General features: G+C 37.4%; 2 protein-coding genes across 5 annotated transcripts in view; one reads left to right on the plus strand and one right to left on the minus strand.

The window, feature by feature from the left end:
* The window catches only part of fzd3b (frizzled class receptor 3b), a 31,510-nt gene extending 20,751 nt beyond the window's left edge, over positions 1–10,759 (plus strand). Inside the window, exons 4-7 of the mRNA XM_065254018.2 lie at positions 518–1,535; positions 8,803–8,951; positions 9,035–9,274; positions 9,383–10,759. Coding sequence (XP_065110090.1) covers positions 518–1,535; positions 8,803–8,951; positions 9,035–9,274; positions 9,383–9,584 — 1,609 coding nt within the window. The 3' untranslated portion in view covers positions 9,585–10,759. The remainder of the gene's footprint in view (positions 1–517; positions 1,536–8,802; positions 8,952–9,034; positions 9,275–9,382) is intronic.
* A 4,827-nt stretch (positions 10,760–15,586) lies between these two features.
* The window catches only part of cdc42bpaa (CDC42 binding protein kinase alpha (DMPK-like) a), a 66,124-nt gene continuing 59,514 nt past the window's right edge, over positions 15,587–22,196 (minus strand). Inside the window, exons 37-40 of one of the 4 annotated variants that reach the window (XM_065254068.2) lie at positions 21,898–22,015; positions 20,562–20,722; positions 17,512–17,586; positions 15,587–17,058 (exon numbers count right to left, since the gene is read on the minus strand). In XM_065254068.2, coding sequence (XP_065110140.1) covers positions 16,927–17,058; positions 17,512–17,586; positions 20,562–20,722; positions 21,898–22,015 — 486 coding nt within the window. In that variant the 3' untranslated portion in view covers positions 15,587–16,926. The remainder of the gene's footprint in view (positions 17,059–17,511; positions 17,587–20,561; positions 20,723–21,897; positions 22,016–22,196) is intronic. The other 3 variants (XM_065254042.2, XM_065254051.2, XM_065254059.2) reach the window with 3 other exon arrangements.

Below are 22,196 nucleotides of genomic sequence, written 5' to 3' on the forward strand. Positions count from 1 at the left end.
TTTCTTGCACAGAAGATTTTAATTTTTTTTTTATTAATTTTAATTAATTAATTTTTAAAAAAATTTTAAGAACAAAAATCCAGTCATGGACACGTTGCGGTAATGAACATTTTTCCCTTAAATGTATAAAAAACAACAAAATTGCTTTGTATGTCATTTGAAATCATGTGCAAAAAAGTACATGAAGAGATGTTTGTAACTGTATGCTTCTTATTTTGATACTCTTACTTTGCATTTTTTTTTTATCAAAATGTCTCATGACAACTCATAAGTCTAATTTCGCGAGAATCACCCAGGTGAGTAATATACGTGCTGAAATAATACATTGATAGAAATGTGTGAGCCATAGAAAGTTTAAACTTAAAAAAACTTAAACTTCAAAGAGAGAAGCCTCATATTTAGTTTGTTAAATCTGTTAAAAATGCTAAGCTAAACTCATTTGACTTTTGTTTGCATCACAAAAATACAACAAACCAATGTCTGCTGTTATAATTTCTTTGTTTGGCTTCGACTGCAGGTTTCCAGATTGTGACGAGTCTTATCCTCGTGCCGAAGATCTGCTCATAAATGAGGATACCACCGATCATTCGCCCATCTCTGTTCAGCGTGACTATGGTTTCTGGTGTCCCCGCGAACTGAAAGTCGAACCCGACCTCAGCTACAAATTCTTAGGCGTGCGCGACTGCTCCCCTCCCTGCCCCAACATGTACTTCCGACGCGAGGAGCTCACCTTCGCTCGCTACTTCATCGGCGTCGTCTCCATCGTCTGCCTTTCCGCCACGCTCTTCACCTTCCTCACCTTCCTTATCGACGTCACGCGTTTCCGCTACCCGGAACGGCCCATCATCTTTTACGCCGTCTGCTACATGATGGTGTCGCTGGTCTTTTTCCTAGGCTTCTTGCTCGAGGACCGTGTGGCGTGTAACCCGGCCAATGCCGCTCAGTACAAAACCTCCACCGTGACCCAAGGCTCGCATAACAAGGCCTGTACGCTTCTCTTCATGGTCCTCTACTTCTTTACCATGGCGGGCAGCGTGTGGTGGGTCATCTTGACCATAACCTGGTTCCTGGCAGCTGTGCCCAAATGGGGCAGCGAAGCGATCGAGAAGAAAGCCCTGCTCTTCCACGCCAGCGCATGGGGAATACCAGGCATGCTAACCATAACTCTGCTGGCCATGAATAAAATCGAAGGCGATAACATAAGCGGAGTGTGTTTCGTGGGATTGTACGACGTTCACATTCTTCGCTGGTTTGTGCTGGCGCCGTTATGTCTGGATGTTCTGGTGGGAGTTTCGCTGCTGCTGGTCGGGATCGTAGCGCTAAACCGGGTCCGAATGGAGATTCCGCTGGAGAAGGAGAATCAGGACAAGTTGGTGAAATTCATGATCCGGATTGGTGTTTTCTCGGTGCTGTATCTGGTGCCCTTGATGACCGTCGTGGGATGTTACCTGTACGAACAGACCTATCGCTCCGTTTGGGAAGTTACCTGGGTGCAGGAGCGCTGTCGAGAATATCACATCCCCTGTCCTTTTCAGGTAAAACCACAATAACAGCAAACTTACAGTCCTATTATTTAATAAGCATCATACAGGCCTAACCCGATCTTATGGAAAAACTTTACTATTTTATTACGCTGCAAAAAATGACTCTTACTTAGTATTTTTTTTCTCGTTTTGAGGAGAAATATCTTAACATTCTTAAATCTTTTCTTGATAAGCAAAATGACCTAGTTTTTAGACCAAAAATATATAATTTAAGTGAATGTGTGCTTAAAACAAGCAAAAAATGGCGTAAGAGAAAATAAGTTTGAAATAAGTTTACTTTTTCCTTAAACACTTAATTCAAGAAAATATTTCTCCACTCATTGGCAGATATTTTTGCTTGTTTTAAGCACATATTCACTTAAATTGTATATGTAAGTGGCTATTTTTGAGATATTTTACTTTCATTTACAGTGGAAGTTTGTAGAGATGCGTCGTCCATCTTTTTTACACTCTATAAAGTGAAAGTTGGATCTACTTAACAAAATTCTTCAATTGGTAACACCAGAAAAAAAAATCACATACATTTTCTTGCTTTAAGAGAAAAATTGAAGGTGATTTGTTTTTATTACTTCAATTGGTAACATCTACAAATGAAGGCTTTTTTACTGCAAAAAATGATTTAAGAAAAAAAATCTTAGTATTTTCGTCTTGTTTTCAGTAAAAATATCTAAAAATTCTTAAATTAAGATACTTTTTTTTGATGAGCAAAACCACTTTAGAAAATAATTCTAGTTTTTAGACCAAAAATATCAATTTTTTGTGATTTTGTGCATAAAACAAAAATGGGGTAAGCAAAAAAATCTTAAATTTTTCTTAAACACTAAATTAAAAAAATTCAAGAAAATTTTGCTTACCCCATTGGCAGATTTTTTTGCTTGTTTTATGCACAAAATCACTTAAATTTAATATTTTTGGTCTAAAAACTAGACTTATTTTCTTAAGTGTTTTTGCTCATCAAAAAAAAGCATCTTAATTTAAGAATTTTTAGATATTTTTACTGAAAACAAGATGAAAATACTAAGATTTTTTTTCTTGAAAATCATTTTTGCAGTGTATGCGTTACTTATTTAAGCAATTTTTAAAAGTTATTCCAACTTTCACTATAAACACTGTATGATTTATACAAATTAGCTACTTCGAAAAATAGTTACGAATTTCCATGCTATTGTGTTGTCCAGGCCACTATTGCTATAGGTTATTATGACGAAAAGTGTCCTCTGATAAAATATGCATTTTTATATTAACTTTTGCTGCAGTGACCAACAACCAGGAAAGTTTACTTTCAAAGCTCTATGGTATCTCATATCAACGGATTCATTGCAGCTCACCCGTGTCACTCTTGCGCATTTCAAAAAATAACTTAGTGTTTTTGTCTTGTTTTCAGTACAAATATTAAAAAAATTCTTAAATCAAGATGCATTTTTAATTAGCAAAATTACTTAAGAAAATAAGTCTAGTTTTTAGATAAAACAAGCAAAAAAATCTACCAGTGGGGTGAGACAATTTTTCTTGAAATTAAATGTTTTAAAAAAAGTTTAAGATTTTTTTCTTACCCCATTGGCAGCCTTTTTGCTTGTTGTCAGAACAAATTCACTTAAATTTTATGTTTGTTTGGGTTTTTTGTCTAAAAACTAGACTTGCACTGCAAAAAATGATTTAAGAAAAAAAATTCTTAGTATTTTTGTCTTGTTTTCAGTTAAAATATCTAAAAACTCTTAAATTAAGATGCTTTTTCTTGATGAGCAAAACGACCCAAGAAAATAAGTCTAGTTTTTAGACCAAAAATATCAAATTTAAGTGATTTTGTGCATAAAACAAGCAAAAAAAATCTGGCAATGGGGTAAGCACATTTTTCTTTATTTTTGTGTTTAAGAAAATTTTCAAGATTTTTTGCTTACCACATTGGCAGATTTCTTTGCTTGTTTTATGCACACAATATTTTTTTGCAGTGTATTTTCTTTAGGTTATTTTGCTTATCAAGGAAATGCATTTTAATTGAAGAATATTTGTGCTAATAATTTTAGTACTTGTACTGAAAACAAGACCAAAATATTAAGCAAGAAAGTAATTTTTGCAGTCTGGAGAACGGTCTGTGAGATATTTCTCCCTCCACTTTTAATGTTTCATACATGACTGATCCCAATATCTTGGAATTTTAAAAGGTCTTTTCCAGACATTACAAGTCAGTGAATTTAGTCATGGAATATCAGCGATTTTTGTTTTTGCTTAAAATTTTAGTTTCCATTTATCAAAACATAATCCGCTTGTTAACTTGTGATGTAAGGAATACCACTTCCGGGTCCAAGCCTACGCTTATGTTAAAATAAGACAGCTGTTTATTAGCACTGTTTATTCATTTCATGCATTTAAAGGATAAGTCCATTTTCATAAAAAAATCCAGATAATTTACTCACCACCATGTCATCCAAAATGTTGATGTCTTTCTTTGTTCAGTCAAAAAGAAATTGTTTTTTGAGGAAAACATACCAGGATTTTTCTCATTTTAATTGACTTTAATGGACCCCAACACATAACAGTTTTAATGCAGTTTAAAATTGCAGTTTCAATGGGTTTTCAAAGGACTCTAAACGATCCCAAACGAGGCATAAGGGTCTTATCTATCGAAACAATTGTCATTTTTGTCAAGAAAAATAAAAAATATGTACTTTTAAACCACAACTTCTCGTCTATCTCCAGTCTTATTACACGGCTCTCTGGAATGCTTGATTCTGATTGGTCAGTTGAGACATTTGCAGGTTCGTTCTTTTCAAATAATACCCGCTCCAAAGTAATAACGCATAGCCGGTACTACTTGTACGATTAAAATCGCTCCGCGCCAATAAAGATTACTGTTTGGCGCCATCTTGTGACAAACACTGGACAACCACAATTAAGAATGGATTTTGACATTAATTTTAACATGTACGGAAAAAACAAAACATTTAAACAGTGGATAGAAGAACGAACAACGACAAGACACAGACAGCTTACTGAGACTGAACTTGACAAAATAGAGCATGACAGCTACGAAGCCAACACACAAAAAAATACAGAATGGGCATTAAAACTTCTCAAAGACTGGCTAAAAGAGAAAAAAATGGAGACAGACAAGTATGAAGCAGAGGATCTTAATAAGGTATTACGATCATTTTATGCATCTGTGCAAAGTTTCGCGGAAGGATAAAAATGTTAATTTAAAACAAATATGCCAATAAAATGTTTCAAATTCATATTCATTATCCCTTACATGTGACGCGCCTTTAAGCTACATTTTTATAAACTCAGGTGACACTTCATTATCCAAGCTCAAGGCTTCCCGGACATAGGTCGAGAAAATTCAGCTTTTTAATCCATGAAAATCAGGGAGTTTGATATTTGACTTATGGTGGGAACCCTGCATGATATAATAGTGTGCTACTAGTAAAACACAGCAAAAATCTCAATGTGTGCAAATCTGTGCATTGTTCAATTAGTAGTAACATTTAGTTTGCATTGGTCAATTAGTTTTTGACTGTGCAAACAAGCCAATGACCTACATCTGTCATAAATCTCTTTTTTCGTCTCACCAGCTCTTTTGTGGTAGTGAGGGAATGAATGGCGACATGCAATCCAACACTGTAATGCATGAAGCATTTATATGACCGTGTAACCGTAGATGCTCTGCCTCTCCCCCTACACAATAATAAACGGATCTGAGCATCACATACAGTAGAGTAATAATAACACCCAACATTCACTTCTCTTCATCACCACGTGTGCTTTACTCATCTTCACCGTGAACTCCTGAAGTCTAATGTGGGTGTTTTTGCAGGAATATGTGGGATGTGAGTTTGCATGATAGCTTTTATATATATAAGCCCTCCACCTCTCGCTCTCTTTCTTCCTCGGGCTTGTTAGGTCACGCGTCGCCGCCTGTGCTGTGGTCAGCGCCTGTAGCGTTTAGCGAACAATAGCGGAGCAGAGCTGTTTGATGCTTTCAGAGCTCTCCTGACTGTGATTAAAGTCTTTTATTACGTCAACTTCAACAACAAAGAGCACTGCTAGAGACTCATAAAAGCTCAGCGGATGATCTGACGCCGTGCATCACCGGTCTACATGAGAGCTGTGTGTGATTTTTATTGAAGGAAATGAGGTATGCGTTTGATAGACAGTGAATCTGAAAATAAATGATGTTTAGGGAGTCGTCCATTAAAACAACAGCTGTCGCCACAAAGACACCACAGATAACCAGTGCTGGATGCTGATAAAATGTTACACTGGTTGTTTATTATGATGTTTAAAGGCAAACTCAATGCTGTCTTCCTTGTAAATAACATCTTACAAGTCATAATTACAATCAAAGATGAGCATTATATTTATTTTTGCCTCTTACGTCGCTGCATTTTCCAGGCCAGTATATAAAACAAATTCAATTGGTACTACCTGTATGTTTTTTGTAAGCAATAAGGTGCGAGAGGCTGTGCCGTATAGTGAAAAAGTCACGGCTGAGAGGCGTTGTTAGGGAATCTCAATGCAACCACTTTATAGCACTAGCCTTGAGTACCTTATTGCTTTTATAAAACAATTACCACACAATCTAAATACAAATAAGCAAAAAAAATTGCAAAATTATGTTTGAGATGTCGTGTGTGGCTTGTCATGTCAAAATGTCTGTTCGGTGCATCATGGGAACCTATATGCATAGCGTGTCATGTCAAAATGCATGCCTGCGGCATACGCATTGAAAGGGTTAATGATAAAACCATCTTTGCGAGACACTTACATCAGACTAAACTCTAATTACACGAGATTAAGCGAGTATCTAGCAAACGCGAGCATCTGTTACAAAGCGTCTGTAGCAGGCAAGTATTTTGACATGACGCACATTACACATAGGTTCGCATGACGATGTTTTGACGAGTTTCGCATTTGTTCGGAAAAGAAGTCACGAGCCGCCACTGCCTGACCGACTGTGAACAGCAGCGCAGTGATACACAGAATCGTTGGGTGCAGCGGTCATACGTAAATAAAACACCGCTTTTGACCAATCAGAACCCAGGACTGGAACTAATCGTTTTATAAAGATAAATGCTTTTAATTAAAATTATTAGTCTATTTTCTTAAAAAAAAAAAAAAAACTGATAATTTACTCACCACCATGTCATCCAAAATGTTGATGTCTTTCTTTGTTCAGTCAAGAAGAATTTTTTTTTTAAGGAAAACATTCCAGGATTTTTCTCATTTTAATGGACTTTAATGGACCCCAACACTTAACAGTTTTTTCAACCGTTTCAAAAGACTATAAATGATCCCAAACGAGGCATAAAGGCACTTTTAAACCACAACTTCTCATCTATCTCCGGTCCTGTGACGCGCCGGCGCGACCTCACGTAATTGCGTAAATGACGTGGAAAGGTGACGTGTTACATATATGAAACGCACATTTGTGGACCATTTTAAACAATAAACTGACACAAAGACATTAATTAGTATCATTTGACATACAACAACGTCGGAACGGTCCTCTTTCTCCACACTTGTAAACACTGGGGCGTAGTTTTGATATATCATCCATGACCTCTTGACGTCATGACGTATTGCGTGAGCTCACGCTGGCGCTTTTTAGGACTGGAGATAGATGAGAAGTTTTGGTTTAAAAGTGCATATTTTTCTTGTCAAACATGACAATCATTTGGCTAGAAAAGACCCTTATGCCTCACTTGGGATCATTTAGAAAGTCCGTTGAAAAAAACTGTTAAGTGTTGAGTTAAGTGATAAGTGTTGGGGTCCATTAAAGTCCATTAAAACAAGAAAAATCCTGAAATGTTTTCCTCAAAAAACATAAATTTCTTCTTGACTGAACAAAGAAAGACATCAACATTTTAGATGACATGGTGGTGAGTAAATTATCTGGATTTTTTTTTTTTAAGAAAATGGACTAATCCTTTAAATAAAGAACAAAGAGAGAGGATATGATTATTAAATTACAGTCTGAAAGAAAGACAGAAGTTTTTATGTATTATTTTTGTGGATTAATGTGCTCATTTTGATTTTATGCATTCAATATAACCGAGATCTTGTAGCTCAACTGGTAGAGCATTGCAGGTTATGGGTTTAAATCCCAGAGAATACACAAACTCTGATAAAATGTATAGCTTGAATGCACTGTAGATCAATGTGCATCTGCCACACATATAAAATAAATGTACTGTAAATAATCTTCAGGCCTTGCTTTCGCTGTGACATCTTCATGATGCCCAAGCGTCAGGAGCTTTGACTTGGAGCTGGCAGTGATGAAGAGGAGGAGAGGAGGTCATTGTCAGTCTTGTGCTCGCAGAAGAAAGCGTGATTGTTTGCAAGCGCTCAGCTGTGAGGTCTAAATGACCGAACACATCCACCCGCATGTACATTCAAATACACAGAGCCTGTAAGTCATACTGTGCAAGACTCACGAGAAATAAAATGCGATTGCATGCAAAGAATGAATTTGCTCACGTGTTGGGCACAAATAATGGGCGCAGCAGTCGCAAGTGTCTAGTTCATTTTCAATAGGAGACGTGCAGAAAGTGCCAAAATAGGGGTTGGTTACAGAGGTTTGCGCGTGCACCCAAAATCCCGCCCCTTCTTTGGACACTTTATACCTCTTTATGGCAGGCACCGTTGGGAAGTCCTTGATTATTACGCCAGAATGAAAGTATAGTTCCCTAGTTATATCTGCCTAGAAAATCACAACTTTTAATTTTCTTTTACTTTTATGCTCCAGGGCCGGTGTTGCACCGAATTATGGGAAGTTTGTGTTATTCGTGCTGTCGTCAACCTAATCCCAACCATCACTATAGTGCTCTGAGCGACTTCAGCATTAAGAGACAATATCAAAAATTGTCAACGAGTTTTGTGCCACACCTCAGACAAGCTAACACGGAGTGTCACATCATAAAACAACCAGCATTACAACTAGTTGTTCAAGTTTTATAGCAGCTACACAGATTTTATGTAAATTTGGTTACCTGAATGTTTTTTTGGGGCGGATTCTAAAAATATCAGTAACAAAAACTATCAGTGTGTTCATGTTAGGATTAAGTGCTCAGGAAGCCACATTTATAAATCAGTTAAAAAGCTTTTAGGACAAATCCTGTAACCAACTCAAAGTGCTCGGATATCTTGGATATCAAATAAAGAATGCAGCCGAAGCGTGGAGCCCGAGGGGAAGTACAAGAGATCAGTACACTGACAGGTATAATAACCACTTCACTTTTCTTTTTCTACTTTGTTTGCGTAGGTGGAACAAACCAGTAGGCCCAACCTCGTCCTCTTTCTGATGAAATACGTTATGCTGCTGGTGGTCGGCATCCCGTCTGTGTTCTGGGTGGGCAGCAAGAAGACCTGTTTCGAATGGGCAGGCTTCTTCCATGGCCGTAGACGTAAAGAGTGAGCTATCAGCTTTGTTGTTTTTAAATTTAAAGTTACTCTCTGGGTCACGTTCACGCATCGCTCATCTTCCCCAAATCTAGAAGCGGTGCGGTGAACGAGAGCCGCCAGGTCCTTCAAGAGCCCGACATCGCCCAATCTCTACTGCGTGACCCCAACACGCCCATCATCAGAAAATCCCGCGGTACCTCCACCCAGGGCACGTCCACTCACGCCTCTTCCACCCATCTGGCCACGCTGGATGACGTGCGGAGTAAAGCGAGCAGCGTCCATAGCAAGATGAGCAGCTATCACGGCAGCCTGCACCGCTCCAGAGACGGCAGGTGAGGTGACACGTCAATTGAGATATTGTCATACTGCAAAACTACTCAATAATCGTGCAAGTCCAGGCGCGTTGGTTAAGAGAAGCTTGTTTTCCTCTCCAAACACAGGTATACCCCCTCCAGCCACAGAGAAATGGAGGAACGCCCGGTTTACGGTAGCGTGCCGCGACTCAACGAGCAGCTGTCCCGTCACGAAAGCCTCCATCGACTCCACGGAAGCATGCGGGACTTGAGCAACGCTCCACCCACTAATATCATCACGCACGGATCCAGTATGAACCGTATGGAGGAGGATGGTGCTAGCGCTTAACTACGAGAAGCAACTGAGATAGTTTGGCTGCCATCTTATGCGATGGATCACAAATTCCAAGAGATTGGGAAGCACGGCAGATTTGGCGAGCATATCCCGATGCATGTTTGTTGACAGGATTTGGTGCATTAGTGTCAGACTCTGTTGTCGAGTAACTGGATATGTTTGCTTTGGTACCGTGAAGTTCAGAGAGATTGATGGGTGTTGAAGTTTACTGCATGTAAGGTGATACCACTTCGCCTCCAGCCGTGTGATAAACCGGGACGGTCGGCAGCTCTGTAGGCACTCCGATGGAAGTGACACCATTCACGACGTGTAAAGACTGATGATGGTCCTAGTAAATATCAGGTTTCATTGAATGTCATGATGGGTAATCGAGTCTTAGCAGCCTGTAGCTTGCTGTGTGATGGTTTGAATAAAGACGGACCAAGAAAAGTCATTCTGGAGGTGTGGCTCTTAAAAACAAGGTACATGATTCCTCTGCTTTGTTCAGCCTTTCGTTGGCTGCCTACCTCATCAGATCATCGGGTTTATACTGTACATGCATTTCCACACACTGTATTATGAACATGCATAGTTGACTGCTTGTAAATGGTGCTTTTGTCGGATGTCATTACACAAATTGCTTTTGGCTAAAGCTGTTTAAAAGTCTAAAAGTTTGAAATGCACAAAATCTGCCTCGACCATTAAAGCATCACGAAATACAAGCGAGGCAAATGTACTATTGAATTCTTTTTCGTTCTGGTGCCTTGAATGCAACATTTACATAATGGTTTAATGAACGGTTTACATGGTTTCGTTCTGCTTGCTTTTTAACATAGAAATGTGTTTTGAAATAAATACATGCAAATAAGCGATTGGTGGGAGAACACGTCCTCGACTGATTTAAACATGACGTCCCCAGTGTTTTTGTTTACTTGCGATTACAGCGGTACTCGGTGCCTGAATATTGTTATTGTGTTACTGTTTCTGCTGTACCGTTTGCCTTTTCTGTCTCTAGTACACTTGATCTTCATGCTGAATTCATCTCGAGAGTTTACTAGAAAGCAGTTTGTAAAGATTTCATATGAGATACAATAGAGCACTTTAACTGTGGCTATCTGTTGAATGTTAAACTTGTAAAAAAAATTATATCCTGTTTAAGCATTTTAAATAAAACGTTTGTATAAATTAAACTGAGTCTTTATTGTCTGTTCTTTTCAATTTGTGCTTTTACATAAAACACAGTTTATTCCAGCACATGAAAACACATCTACATAATTACATGTGTCAACAATTATTTAAAGGGCTCCTATTATGCAAAAATGTTTGGACATAAATGTGTGTTGGCTAGTGCTGCCTCACGATTAGTCGCGACAAATGATTTGCCGAATAAAAGTTTTTGTTTACATTATATATGTGTGTGTACTCTGTATAATAATTATGTATAAATGCACACAGACACACGCATGTATATAAACATGCAAATGTTTCTTAATTATATACATGTTTACATTTATAATTTAAATTATATATCAATATAAATATTTATTATATAAATATATTTTTTTTCTTAAAAGTACACACATATATTATGTAAACAAAAACGTTTATTCTGCAAACGACTAATCGTGAGGCAGCACTAGTGTTGGCAGTGTGTGAACACAGCCACCCTAAAATGAAAAAAAAAAATCCACCCACTTTTTTAATCTCCATTAAACCAAAGCAGTTTAATGGCATTGAACATGCTGTTATGACTTTCTTGTTAGTGTGATGTCACATTGACAAAAGCCCCTCCCACGGTCACCGACTCCACGGTCCTGCATTACCATAGTTTTCGCCCTCAGCAAATCTGTTTTTTTTTTTTTAAAGGGACAGTAAGTAGGATTTACCCCCATCTAGTGGTGAAATTGTATTTTGCATTCAAACGAACAGTGCTCTCTAGCGCCTCGCTATTCCAAATGCGTGTTGCAACTATGGTTGCCGTTATGTAATCACTGATCTCCTTGTCCGTTGCTACTGGTTCACGTGTTCTGAATGAAAACGCGTTGTGGAAACGCGTTGGTTGGCTAGTGCTTTTTGTCCCTCTCTGCTATTATAGTTTATCAATACGGCGGAACGACATGGAAGCCTCCTTGGACTTCAATTTAAGTAAAGAGAAGAAATTCTAAGCTTACAAAGAAAAGTCAGATCACTGGCAGAGGTCATTTGACACCAACGAGGACATATTTAAAACACTTAAAATCCTACTTACTGTCCCTTTAAGCTGAAACTTAACACACATTTGGGCACACCTGAGACTTATTTTACATCTTGTAGGTGCCCTTTAACTCTTTCCATGCCATTAACGAGTTATCTCATCAATTAAGAGAAAACGTTCCCCCTGCCAATGACGAGTTTTTACGGCAATCCATATTTCAGCTATTATCCACCAGGTGGCGCTTTTACCCAACTTATAAAACACGAAAGCATCCAAAACACTAAAAACTCTTTATATGTTTTGATCATCGCTCTGAATCTGATCTCTAACAAAAGTCCTTTACAAAAATGCAATTATCTCAGCTTTTTACTCAAATTTTTATTTTTGAAGAAACCTACCCATATTTTGTGTTTGAAAGCAAATGGTCTGTTCTTTCATTTGATATATTGTATTTTTATATATTTAACTCTTTCCCCACCACCTTTTTTTTAAAACGCCAGCATTTTTTAAAGATTTTCACAAAGTTTAATGCCTAAAATATATCAACATACAATATATCAAATGAAAGAAGAGAGCCTCTGCTTTCAAATAAAAAATTTTTCATCATACCTTGTTCTCTTCTTATCACCTCTCAAATATGGGTAGGTTTCTTAAAAATTAGTGCTGGGCAAAGATTAATCGCGATTAATCTCATACAAAATAAAAGTGATTTTTTTGCTAAATATATGTGTGTGTACTGTGTGTAATTATTATGTATATTTAAACACGCATACATATATTCATTTCAGAATTTTGATATATAATTTTTTTTAATTTATATATAATATAAAATATATAAAAATATAAATAAATAAATATATATACACATGTAAATGTTTCTTAAATACATACATGAATGTGTGTGTATTTAAATATACATAATAATTAAACACAACACACACTCACATATTATGCAAAAAAAACCCTTTTATTTTGTACACGGTTAATCGCAATTAATCTTTGCCCAGCGCTATTAAAAATACAAAATTTAGAGTAAAAAGCTTAGATAATTGCATTTCTGTAAAGGACTTCTATGATAGATCAGATTCAGAGCGATGATCAAAACATATACGGAGGTTTTACGTTTTTTTTTTTTAAATCAGAGAATGCTTCAGTGTTTTAGTTGTGTAAGAGCGCCACCTAGTGGATAATAGAGGAAATATGTATTGCCGTAAAAACTCGTCAGGGAAGCGTTTTCTTGAAATTGAACGATAGCTCGTCAATGGCGGGGAAAGAGTTAAAGGCAGCATTAAACTTTTGTGAAAATCATTAAAAATGCTGGCACTGGCTGGCAACTTTTTTTTAAAAATGCTGGTAAACCAGCTGATAATGGAAACGGCTCTTCAAAATATTTTTGATTGCTCTGTGGCGGTGCCAATTTTTCAAGTCAGGATAAAGAGGGTGTGAAGAATCCACATACACTATGGTTGCTTTTATAAGCAAACTGAAATCAGTCGAAATCAGCCTTTAAAGAGATATGAAATGTGTGACACTACATTTGCTCAAAATGCTTATCAGGGCATTTGTTTTACAGTAAAGACAGTTTATTATAGACCTGAATGTGGTAAAACAATTTTCAGGACAGTTTCAAATAATTACAACTTACACAAGTTTTGAATCTTCGGCATAGTTTCCCATTTTATTGAAATATCAGTCAGATAAGGAGCTCTCCATGTGAAAAGTGTTTTCAAAACCAATACAAATAACCACAGTATTTCACCTTAAATACATCTGTGCAAAAACAGGAAAAGAAAAACCGTCTACATTGCAGTATGGGATCATCCCAACATCATCATTCACACCACACAGGTCAATAAAATAAAATAAACACAAAACCAGCCTGGAAATCCTTAAAACGAGTCATGATTACACCTGTGCCATGCAAACCTGTACACTTACAAATATCTAAATCGAGAATATACAACTGTGTGATATGAAATCGCAAAGTCCTCGCATGAGTGTGAATGTGTCTTAAAATCTCGTTCTACACCAACCAGTTCACACAAACCTAAAAAAAAAAACCTAAGGCACCTCCATCTAACATTGTAACAGTCCTAATGATAAAAAACACATCCTCGACCGTCATTCCTACTACTCTCAATTCCTCTATGCAATAAAAATATTCATTGGTTCTGACATTCCTGAGAAACATTTCAAACAGGTTTCCTGTTCATGTTAATACCATAATCTGGCAAATTCTCTCGAACCCGTTGCAACTTTACAAAGAAATAAAACGCGTGTATTATGAATCATTATTTCGGTACATGATCACAAAAGTGTAACTATAGTTCCCAATACCACACAGATTGCAAAAGCAAGCCCTTAATTTAAAAAACAAGATGTGTTGCGTTTGCATGAGCGATCCACAGTGATGCTTTCAATAGTGATTGCATAACAGAACATACAAAATGCTGGCGATATTTCATTGAATATATCAAACATGTGGTCTTCATACTTGAATGAGTTTCAATACTGAACAAAGTTTATATTTCTGCATGCATTAGTTAAAGTAACCACATGAATCCAAACCCATATTAATTCCTATCTTCACTAAAACACAAAAGGTGAGTAATCTTAAAAAAAATAATAATGCATTTCGTCACACACACAGTTCCTATCTGGCTTCATAATTTTTACCACATTACAGTTTTTCACTTTATAAATAAGAGCCATATTTTGTGTTTCCTGGAGGATAAAAGACAAATGGGTTTAGTACGGCATAACTGAATGAGATTTTTTTTATCTACTGAGATTTTAATCAAACTATTCCTCGAAGGAACGACCTGGAAGATTTTGAAATATGAAATTACATACAAGTCTGGATCTGCAGATTCCCTTAAAGATGTCATTTATTTCAAATGCACGATTCAGTCGAACAGATGTGAGATAAATATCAAGCAGCAGTAAGTCGACTAAATTCAATTTATTGTCTGAAACCAGAGAAAGTTCAAGCTATTATTGTGATGGCTTGGCTTTGTAATCTGAGGTATGTTGAGATTCGGTTATCTGTACATGAATACAGCTGTGTTAAAGGATTAGTCCATTTTCTTAAAAAAAACCCAGATAATTTCCTCACCACCATGTCATCCAAAATGTTGATGTCTTTCTTTGTTCAGACGAGAAGAAATTATGTTTTTTGAGGAAGACATTCCAGGATTTTTCTCATTTTAATGGACCCCAACACTTAACAGTTTGAATGCAGTTTAAAATTGCAGTTTCAAAGGACTCTAAACGATCCCAAACAAGGCTTAAGGGTCTTATCTAGTGAAACTATTGTCATTTTTGGCAAGAAAAATAAAAATGCACTTTTAAACCACAACTTCTCATCTTCTTCCAGCTGTGTGATGCGCCAGCGCAACCTCACGTAATACATCATCACGTCAAGAGGTCACGGATGACGTATGCGAAACTACGCCCCAGTGTTTACAAGTGTGGAGAAAGAGGACCGTTCAGACGTTGTTGTATGTGGAATGATACCAATTAATGTCTTTGTGTCAGTTTATTGTTATCTGCAAATGTGCGTTTCATACAACACGTGACATTTCCACGTCATAGCGCAATTACGTGAGGTCACCCTGGCGCAATTCAGGACCGGAGCAAGAAGAGAAGTTGTGGTTTAAAAGTGCATATTTTTTATTTTTCTTGTCAAAAATGACAATCGTTTCTCTAGATAAGACCCTTATGACTCGTTTGGGATCGTTTAGAGTCCTTTGAAACTGCAATTTTAAACTGCATTAAACTGTTAAGTGTTGGGGTCCATTAAAGTCCATTAAAATGAGAAAAATCCTGGAATGTTTTCCTCAAAAAACATAATTTCTTCTCGACTGAACAAAGAAAGACATCAACATTATGGATGACATGGTGGTGAGTAAATTATCTGATTTTTTTTAAAGAAAATGGACTGATCCTTTAAAGAAGAAGTCGACGGATGTGTGAATAAAGCATCAAAGCTTACAGGGATCACTGAACCCAGAGCTTCACCCGATTAATTAAGTGTTTGTATATCAGACGAACGTATGTTACATGTTATCTATACATGTAGGCAAAGTTTGGTTCTTGAAAACAAAAAAAACTTTAAAACGAAAAAAAGAAAATCATTTAACAAAAACTCTTTGGAAACTCTTTGCATTATTGCTTCAGTAACAAAAATAAACAACAAAGGCTCGCTTATTAATGTTCATGTGTAACTGTACACAAGTGTCTGTTTAATATGTATTTATTAACAATATACACATTGTTTTCTCATAGCATTTGCACCAAATAAGCCTCATTCATGAAACACGAGTAAACAGAATCGTTCACTGATGCACGACGGATGGAGATTCTGCAAACAATTCACCGTGTTTTGTATTTCACGAATGACACCCAGTATTTGTTTAGTGTTCCCTTGCAGTGAAATTATAGATCTGCACCATAAAAGAATGCTTATATTAACAATTTAAAAAATTAGCATGTGTCCAAAACATGACACAGAAAATAAAAAGAAAGCTTATTTCCCAACAGAATAGTGTTATGATTTCATTATACATATATATTATACTCTACATAAACTCTATTTACATACTCAGATCGATAATATAATGCGTGTGTGTGTTATGGTCAGTATGGCAGCGGAGGGCAGACATGGCGTTATGCTGTAGTGCCACAGCTTGGGGGCGCTAAATCAAAGCGTTTTCGAATAAATCAATCTCATTTCTCACCGACTGGAATGCTAGGAACGGTTTTCCTTGATCCCTGACAATATTTCTATATATGTTTTTTTATGTTTCCCCTCATCACACTTTTTATAAGATGCGTTCTGATATCAACAAACTGACGACGTTAAAGCTTTTTGTAACCGTTTCAGATGTGGGCTGGAAGGTGATAAGCGAATGCAACGAAACTCAATGGTCCGTTTTTCCATCAATCACAGACGGAGGAAAAGTAGGTCCACAGTAACAGGTTTGTAAGGTGCATGGCGATGTTTTACGAGTGTGTAACAATAACAAAGTGTCTTGCATAAGTGTAGCGCACAGACACACACCTGACCCCGTCGGCGTATGGGAATTTTCATTTAGGAAGTCGACTCCTGGTCTCGGTTAAATGTAGCAGTCCAGATAAGACCGGGATATAGCGGAGTCCTGCTCATGTCTCCCAGCCGAGGCGATCTCTGCGGTCCAGGGATCGAGTCTTGCTCTTTTGGGGGGACGACGGGCTGGGCGGGCTGCTCAGGTTGGAGCTGTTGGAGGCGGTGGAATGACGCGGCGAATCCGAATCCTGAAAACAAGGAAATGTTAGATTCCTGCAGCTAGCAACAGCAAGGTCATGGGTTCGACTACAAGGGAAAAAATTTTGTATTAACTTTATTTAATGCACTTTTTGTTTGCTCAGTTTGGTCAAAGAAGAGCGCATAAATATCATAACTACAACCACCCTACATGGGTTTTTAATGGCTGATAGTCTATATAATGTTAACGCATAGGAAAGAGAAAATTTATATTCAGCTAATGATTATTGAAAATAAATCTGGTATCTGGGAAAGCCATGTAAGTTTAATGCATGACTGACCAAAGATCACATGACAAATCAATCGTTTACCACCATCACAAGATTAATTTTAAACAGATAAGGCAAACTAACTACTGCCACAAACTACATAACCAAACCAAACGGACACACACTTATCTATCACTTTGCTCTGTGATATACTGGGAGTCTGCAGGATTTTACCTTAATTTTACTAAGAAGGCTCCTTAAAGCCCTTTTCAGATCTGGTGTCTTCTCTGTGGGCGACACTGGACACCGCTGAAGAGATACACAGCACCCACGCATCATTACAGACGTGTAGTGAAATAAAACGTGCCGATGCGCGCACACACACACGCGTGTGTATGTGTGGATACAGTGCCACTTTACACGCTTCACACAAGCATACAGCGTGGGAAAGAGCCAATGGAGACCCTCCAAACACACTTTGGCAGGCAGATCTGTTTCAGGGATGGTGTAACACAAACTCACTGTGCGTTTAAGTGCTCTTAACTGAGATGGGTATTTGAGCTGTGATCAGCATGGATGTGAAGCAAACGCAAAAAAACTTCAGCATTGAAACCTGTTACCTGTCAGCAGCACTGTGGAGGACAACTCATAAATGTTACATCATTTACAAACCTCAAAGCTGCTTGTTTGAGATAAAACACTTTACAATACGCTTGTATCAGTTAGTGGATTAGCTAACATGAACTAACAATGAACGATACATCTACAACATCTGTGTTAATGTTAGTTAACGCCAATACATTTGTTCATGTTAGTTCATTTAGAATTAACTCTTTCCCGACAGCGTTTTTAAAAAGAAGTAGCCAGTTAGCACCAGCATTTTTTATGATTTTCACCAAAGCTTTAAAAAAAAAAACTTTATTTGTTCTTACAAAATACAAAATTTGGAGCAAAAAGCTGAGATAATTGCATTTTTGTAAAGGACTTTTGATAGAGATCAGATTCAGATCGATGATCAAAACATAGACTGAGTTTGAACTATTTTCCCTAAGGGAATACTTCTGGGTTTTATAAGTTCGATAAGAGCGCCACCTGGTGGATAAAAGCGAAAATATGGATTGTCGGAAAAAGTCGTCATTGGCAGGGAAGCGTTTTTTCTTAATTGACGAGTTAACTTGTCAATGGCAGGGAAAGAGTTAACAAATGTAAGGGTTAGGATGTGCAACGACATCTCGCGAGATTAAAATGGCACAAGATTTCTTGTCAAGGTTAAAGATAGAGGGTGTAACTTTCAATCACGCTGTAGTATTGGTTGTTTCCGCCATGTCGAGCAGACGCTGTGTTTCGTTGCAAAACTACTTTTATAGAGTAAATATTAAGAAACCAGTGGTAAGGTTTTATTTACAACACAGTTTCAGAACAGTACAGCCCAAATGTTCGATTGTGTGCTGCACATTTTAAGGAGGATTACTTTCTGAACATCGCGTAGTACAACCGCTGGATGTACACAAAGGCTTCATCTAAAAAGTGGAGCAGTTGTAATTTTGCAACTACACTGACATCCTGCAAGTAGCCGATGTTTTCATATTTAATAAATTTCCTCACTGACGATTCAAAGACGAGTTTGGTGCAGAGACGCGCCTGTGTTTTAATGCATTTCCTAATGATGATCCAAACGCGAGATTTGAGAAGTGCATATTAGTGATTGTTTGTTGTTTCTACGTTCACAAATGCAAACATGGTTTATGTTTTAGTATCCTTACCTTACCATCTGTTACGTTCTGCTCACATCGCGCTGGTAAAGTTGATCGATTAGCTTAGCCATCCGTGTTATCTGGGTCCGATTCAGGCTCGTGTTGATAAGGTAGTAGTAAATATGATAGTATCTCGTGGCTTTTATTATTGTTTTGGGAGCTCATCTTCCAAAACTTGGCAAGGAGCGTCATTTTCCGATTACGTTATTGAGGTATTCGGCCAATCACAACGCACTTGGATAGCTGGCCAATCAGTTCACACCCGTTGACACCGCGCTTTCTCACAACGATGAGCTTTGTACCAAACGACCTGTTTCAGATGGGCGGGACTTAGAGGTGCTAAAAAAATTTATGGTATGTGGAAAATAATGATTTTTTTACCATAAACCACACGAACACATTGTATTACACCAAATACACACACTAATGTGCTTTTTAGCCCTATATGATGACTCATTTAAAGATTAAGTGGATTTAAATGCAATTTGGCCAAAAGTAAGCGTTTTCTCAATGTAAATTAAAAGTAAAAATAATGTGAGGTCGCTGGCATAAATACATAATGTTGGTTTTTATTACATAGTATTTCAATGTTTTTGTTGAATAAAAACTGGGTTTACTTGGTTTTGATTCTTTATTTGAACCAATTATTATTGCCTTATCTTTATGTTGTCATTTTATAGGTTATTGCTCACTTAGGTCTATTGTAAGACTAAAAACCATCCAATAACTTCATTATCAATTACCAAAAGAATTGTTCTGGACAGTCTGTAATTGGTTAAAACTTTTTAAAAGTATGTGATCTTAGTTGAATGAAACACAACTAAAAAAATGTCATGGAGTAAGCGTCTCGTCACACCATTAACTTATTACGCGGCATCCTGGAATGCTTGATTCTGATTGGTCAGCCGCGACATTCTTCAATTATTCCTCAAATAATGTCCACTCAAAACTAATAATGCATGGTCAACCGTGTCTTTACAGCCGCAGTTTAATACTTACAAATAAATGTAATATAAATATTGAGATTTTATTTGTATGATTGATTTTTAAACTTGAACGCATCTTCACTTAAAGCCATTAGGAAAAGATTTTTTCCGCACAAAAGGTTTGCCTTTCTTACAAATAAAATATATTTTGTGTCTATTTATTCACCTGTGTAGCCATGTAATAAGCAGGACAACGTATAGCCAGCTGGTTGTTAACGCAGTATATATCCTGACGGGGTGATCAGGACCCCAAAACGAAGCCTGATTGATTACTTAACAGACACAACTTATGATATAAAAAATGTATTAGTAAATCTGAACTATGCATGAACTAAGATGAATAAATACTGTAGAAGTATCGTTCAATATTCGTTCATGTTAGCTAATGCATTAAATAATGTTAACAAATACAACCTTACTGTAAAGTGTTCCCACAGTTAAAAAAAAGCCTATGGAGAAAATACTTCCATAACAAAGACTGCTTGAGAAGTTTGTGGTTAGTGTTGATCTCTAATATAAATTAACCCGAGCAGTAGGTTTTTACCTCTCTATCAAACTGAGAGAGGGGGGCATCACCCCCACCATCCACTCCTCCACCGGATGACAGCGAGCCTTCGGATGGTGACGTCATCTGCCGTTTGGTGGAACCGTAGTTACCGACGGAAAAGTCGCGTCTCAGCGCGCTGCCATTTTGAGAGGAGGAGCCTAAAATATAAAACACACCCATCAACATGAAAGACATTACTGGTTAAACTGGGATCAATAATCTTTCGAATTCAACTTCGCAAACAAATGCAATGCAATCATAAATCATTAGCATAATGTTATGTGTAAAGCACTTAAAGGGGTCACATGGCGTTGCTAAAAAGAACATTATTTTGTGTATTTGAGTTTTTGGTGATTGCTGCGGCCAAAAATCCTTGATCTTGCGGCACGTTTTCTTAAAAACTGCGTTGGAATATGCTGGATATTTATGCAATTTTATGCAATGAAATTGCAGGAACTTGCAAAAACTGTTTGCAGCTTTTACAGCTTTTCATTCATGTTCACGTCGCATAATTACGTCACTTCTTAACATTCCCGTGACAACAAGGGACATGGCTGCGCTTGTGTGAAGTAAATGCATTATTTTTCAACTTTCTTTTTGCTACAAAAATGCGGTGATTATGAAATCATGCAAGCCCCGCATATTTTGCGAGCAGAAATCTGCAATTTATGCGACGAAAGTGCAGCTATTTAAAAAATGCGGCACCCGCATAAATATGCTGATTATGCATTGAATCATGCGATCGCATAATCGCGTTTTTCTGGAGGGACTGGTTTGAGGTTAAAAAACACATTATTTAACAAAGCTCATCGTTCTGAAAAGTCTGCTGTGCTCTGATTGGCCAGCTATCCAATGCACTGCGATTGGCCGAATACCTTATGCGTGTGATGGAAATGTTACGCCCCTCACCATAATTGGAATAACAGTTCCCAAAGTACAGCGTCTCCAACAATACTACATCAAGAATAAAAGTTTGCATATACATTTGGGTGTTGTTATGCAAATCTTCCCACACGATGACGTAGATATGTGGAGGCGTGTTTGATTGAGCTGTTTTAGGAAAGATGGTGGATGATCTCTTTGGGTTTAAGACTTTAATCTTTGAGATCTTCATACACACTTTCAACACTCCAAAGGAAAATTGAAATCGCATCATATGACCCCTTTAAGAAAAGTGTCTTTATATAAATCTTGGACGTGAAGAATATAATTTTCACATTTTAAACTGTACAAATAATTGTATCCAGATCTATTTCTATATCAGATTTCCTTTAAAGTCTGTTATTCTCATCAAGAACTTTTCTGGATTCTTCAAAAATCTCCAAGTACTCACGTGTGCCGAGGCCGTAGCTAGCGCTCACAGATCGGCCCGGCTCGGGTCTGGTTTTGCTGATGGAGGGGATACTGACGGATGCACCCAGAACACCACGGCTCTCCTGCGGACGCATGTTCTGAACATCACACACACATGGGTCAGAAAAAGTCTCTTTTACTAAATGCGTATCTGGCATTAATTTGAAAATCCAAAAATGTGCTTAAAACTAAAGTGAACGGTGCTTGAATTTGAAGACAATAATGGATGATTTGGCAAGCAGAGTATCAGATTGTAAGGCAGGAATAATTTGAGAGCAG

This window comes from Paramisgurnus dabryanus, chromosome 17 (genome assembly GCF_030506205.2).
Source record: "Paramisgurnus dabryanus chromosome 17, PD_genome_1.1, whole genome shotgun sequence".
NCBI lineage: Eukaryota > Metazoa > Chordata > Actinopteri > Cypriniformes > Cobitidae > Paramisgurnus > Paramisgurnus dabryanus.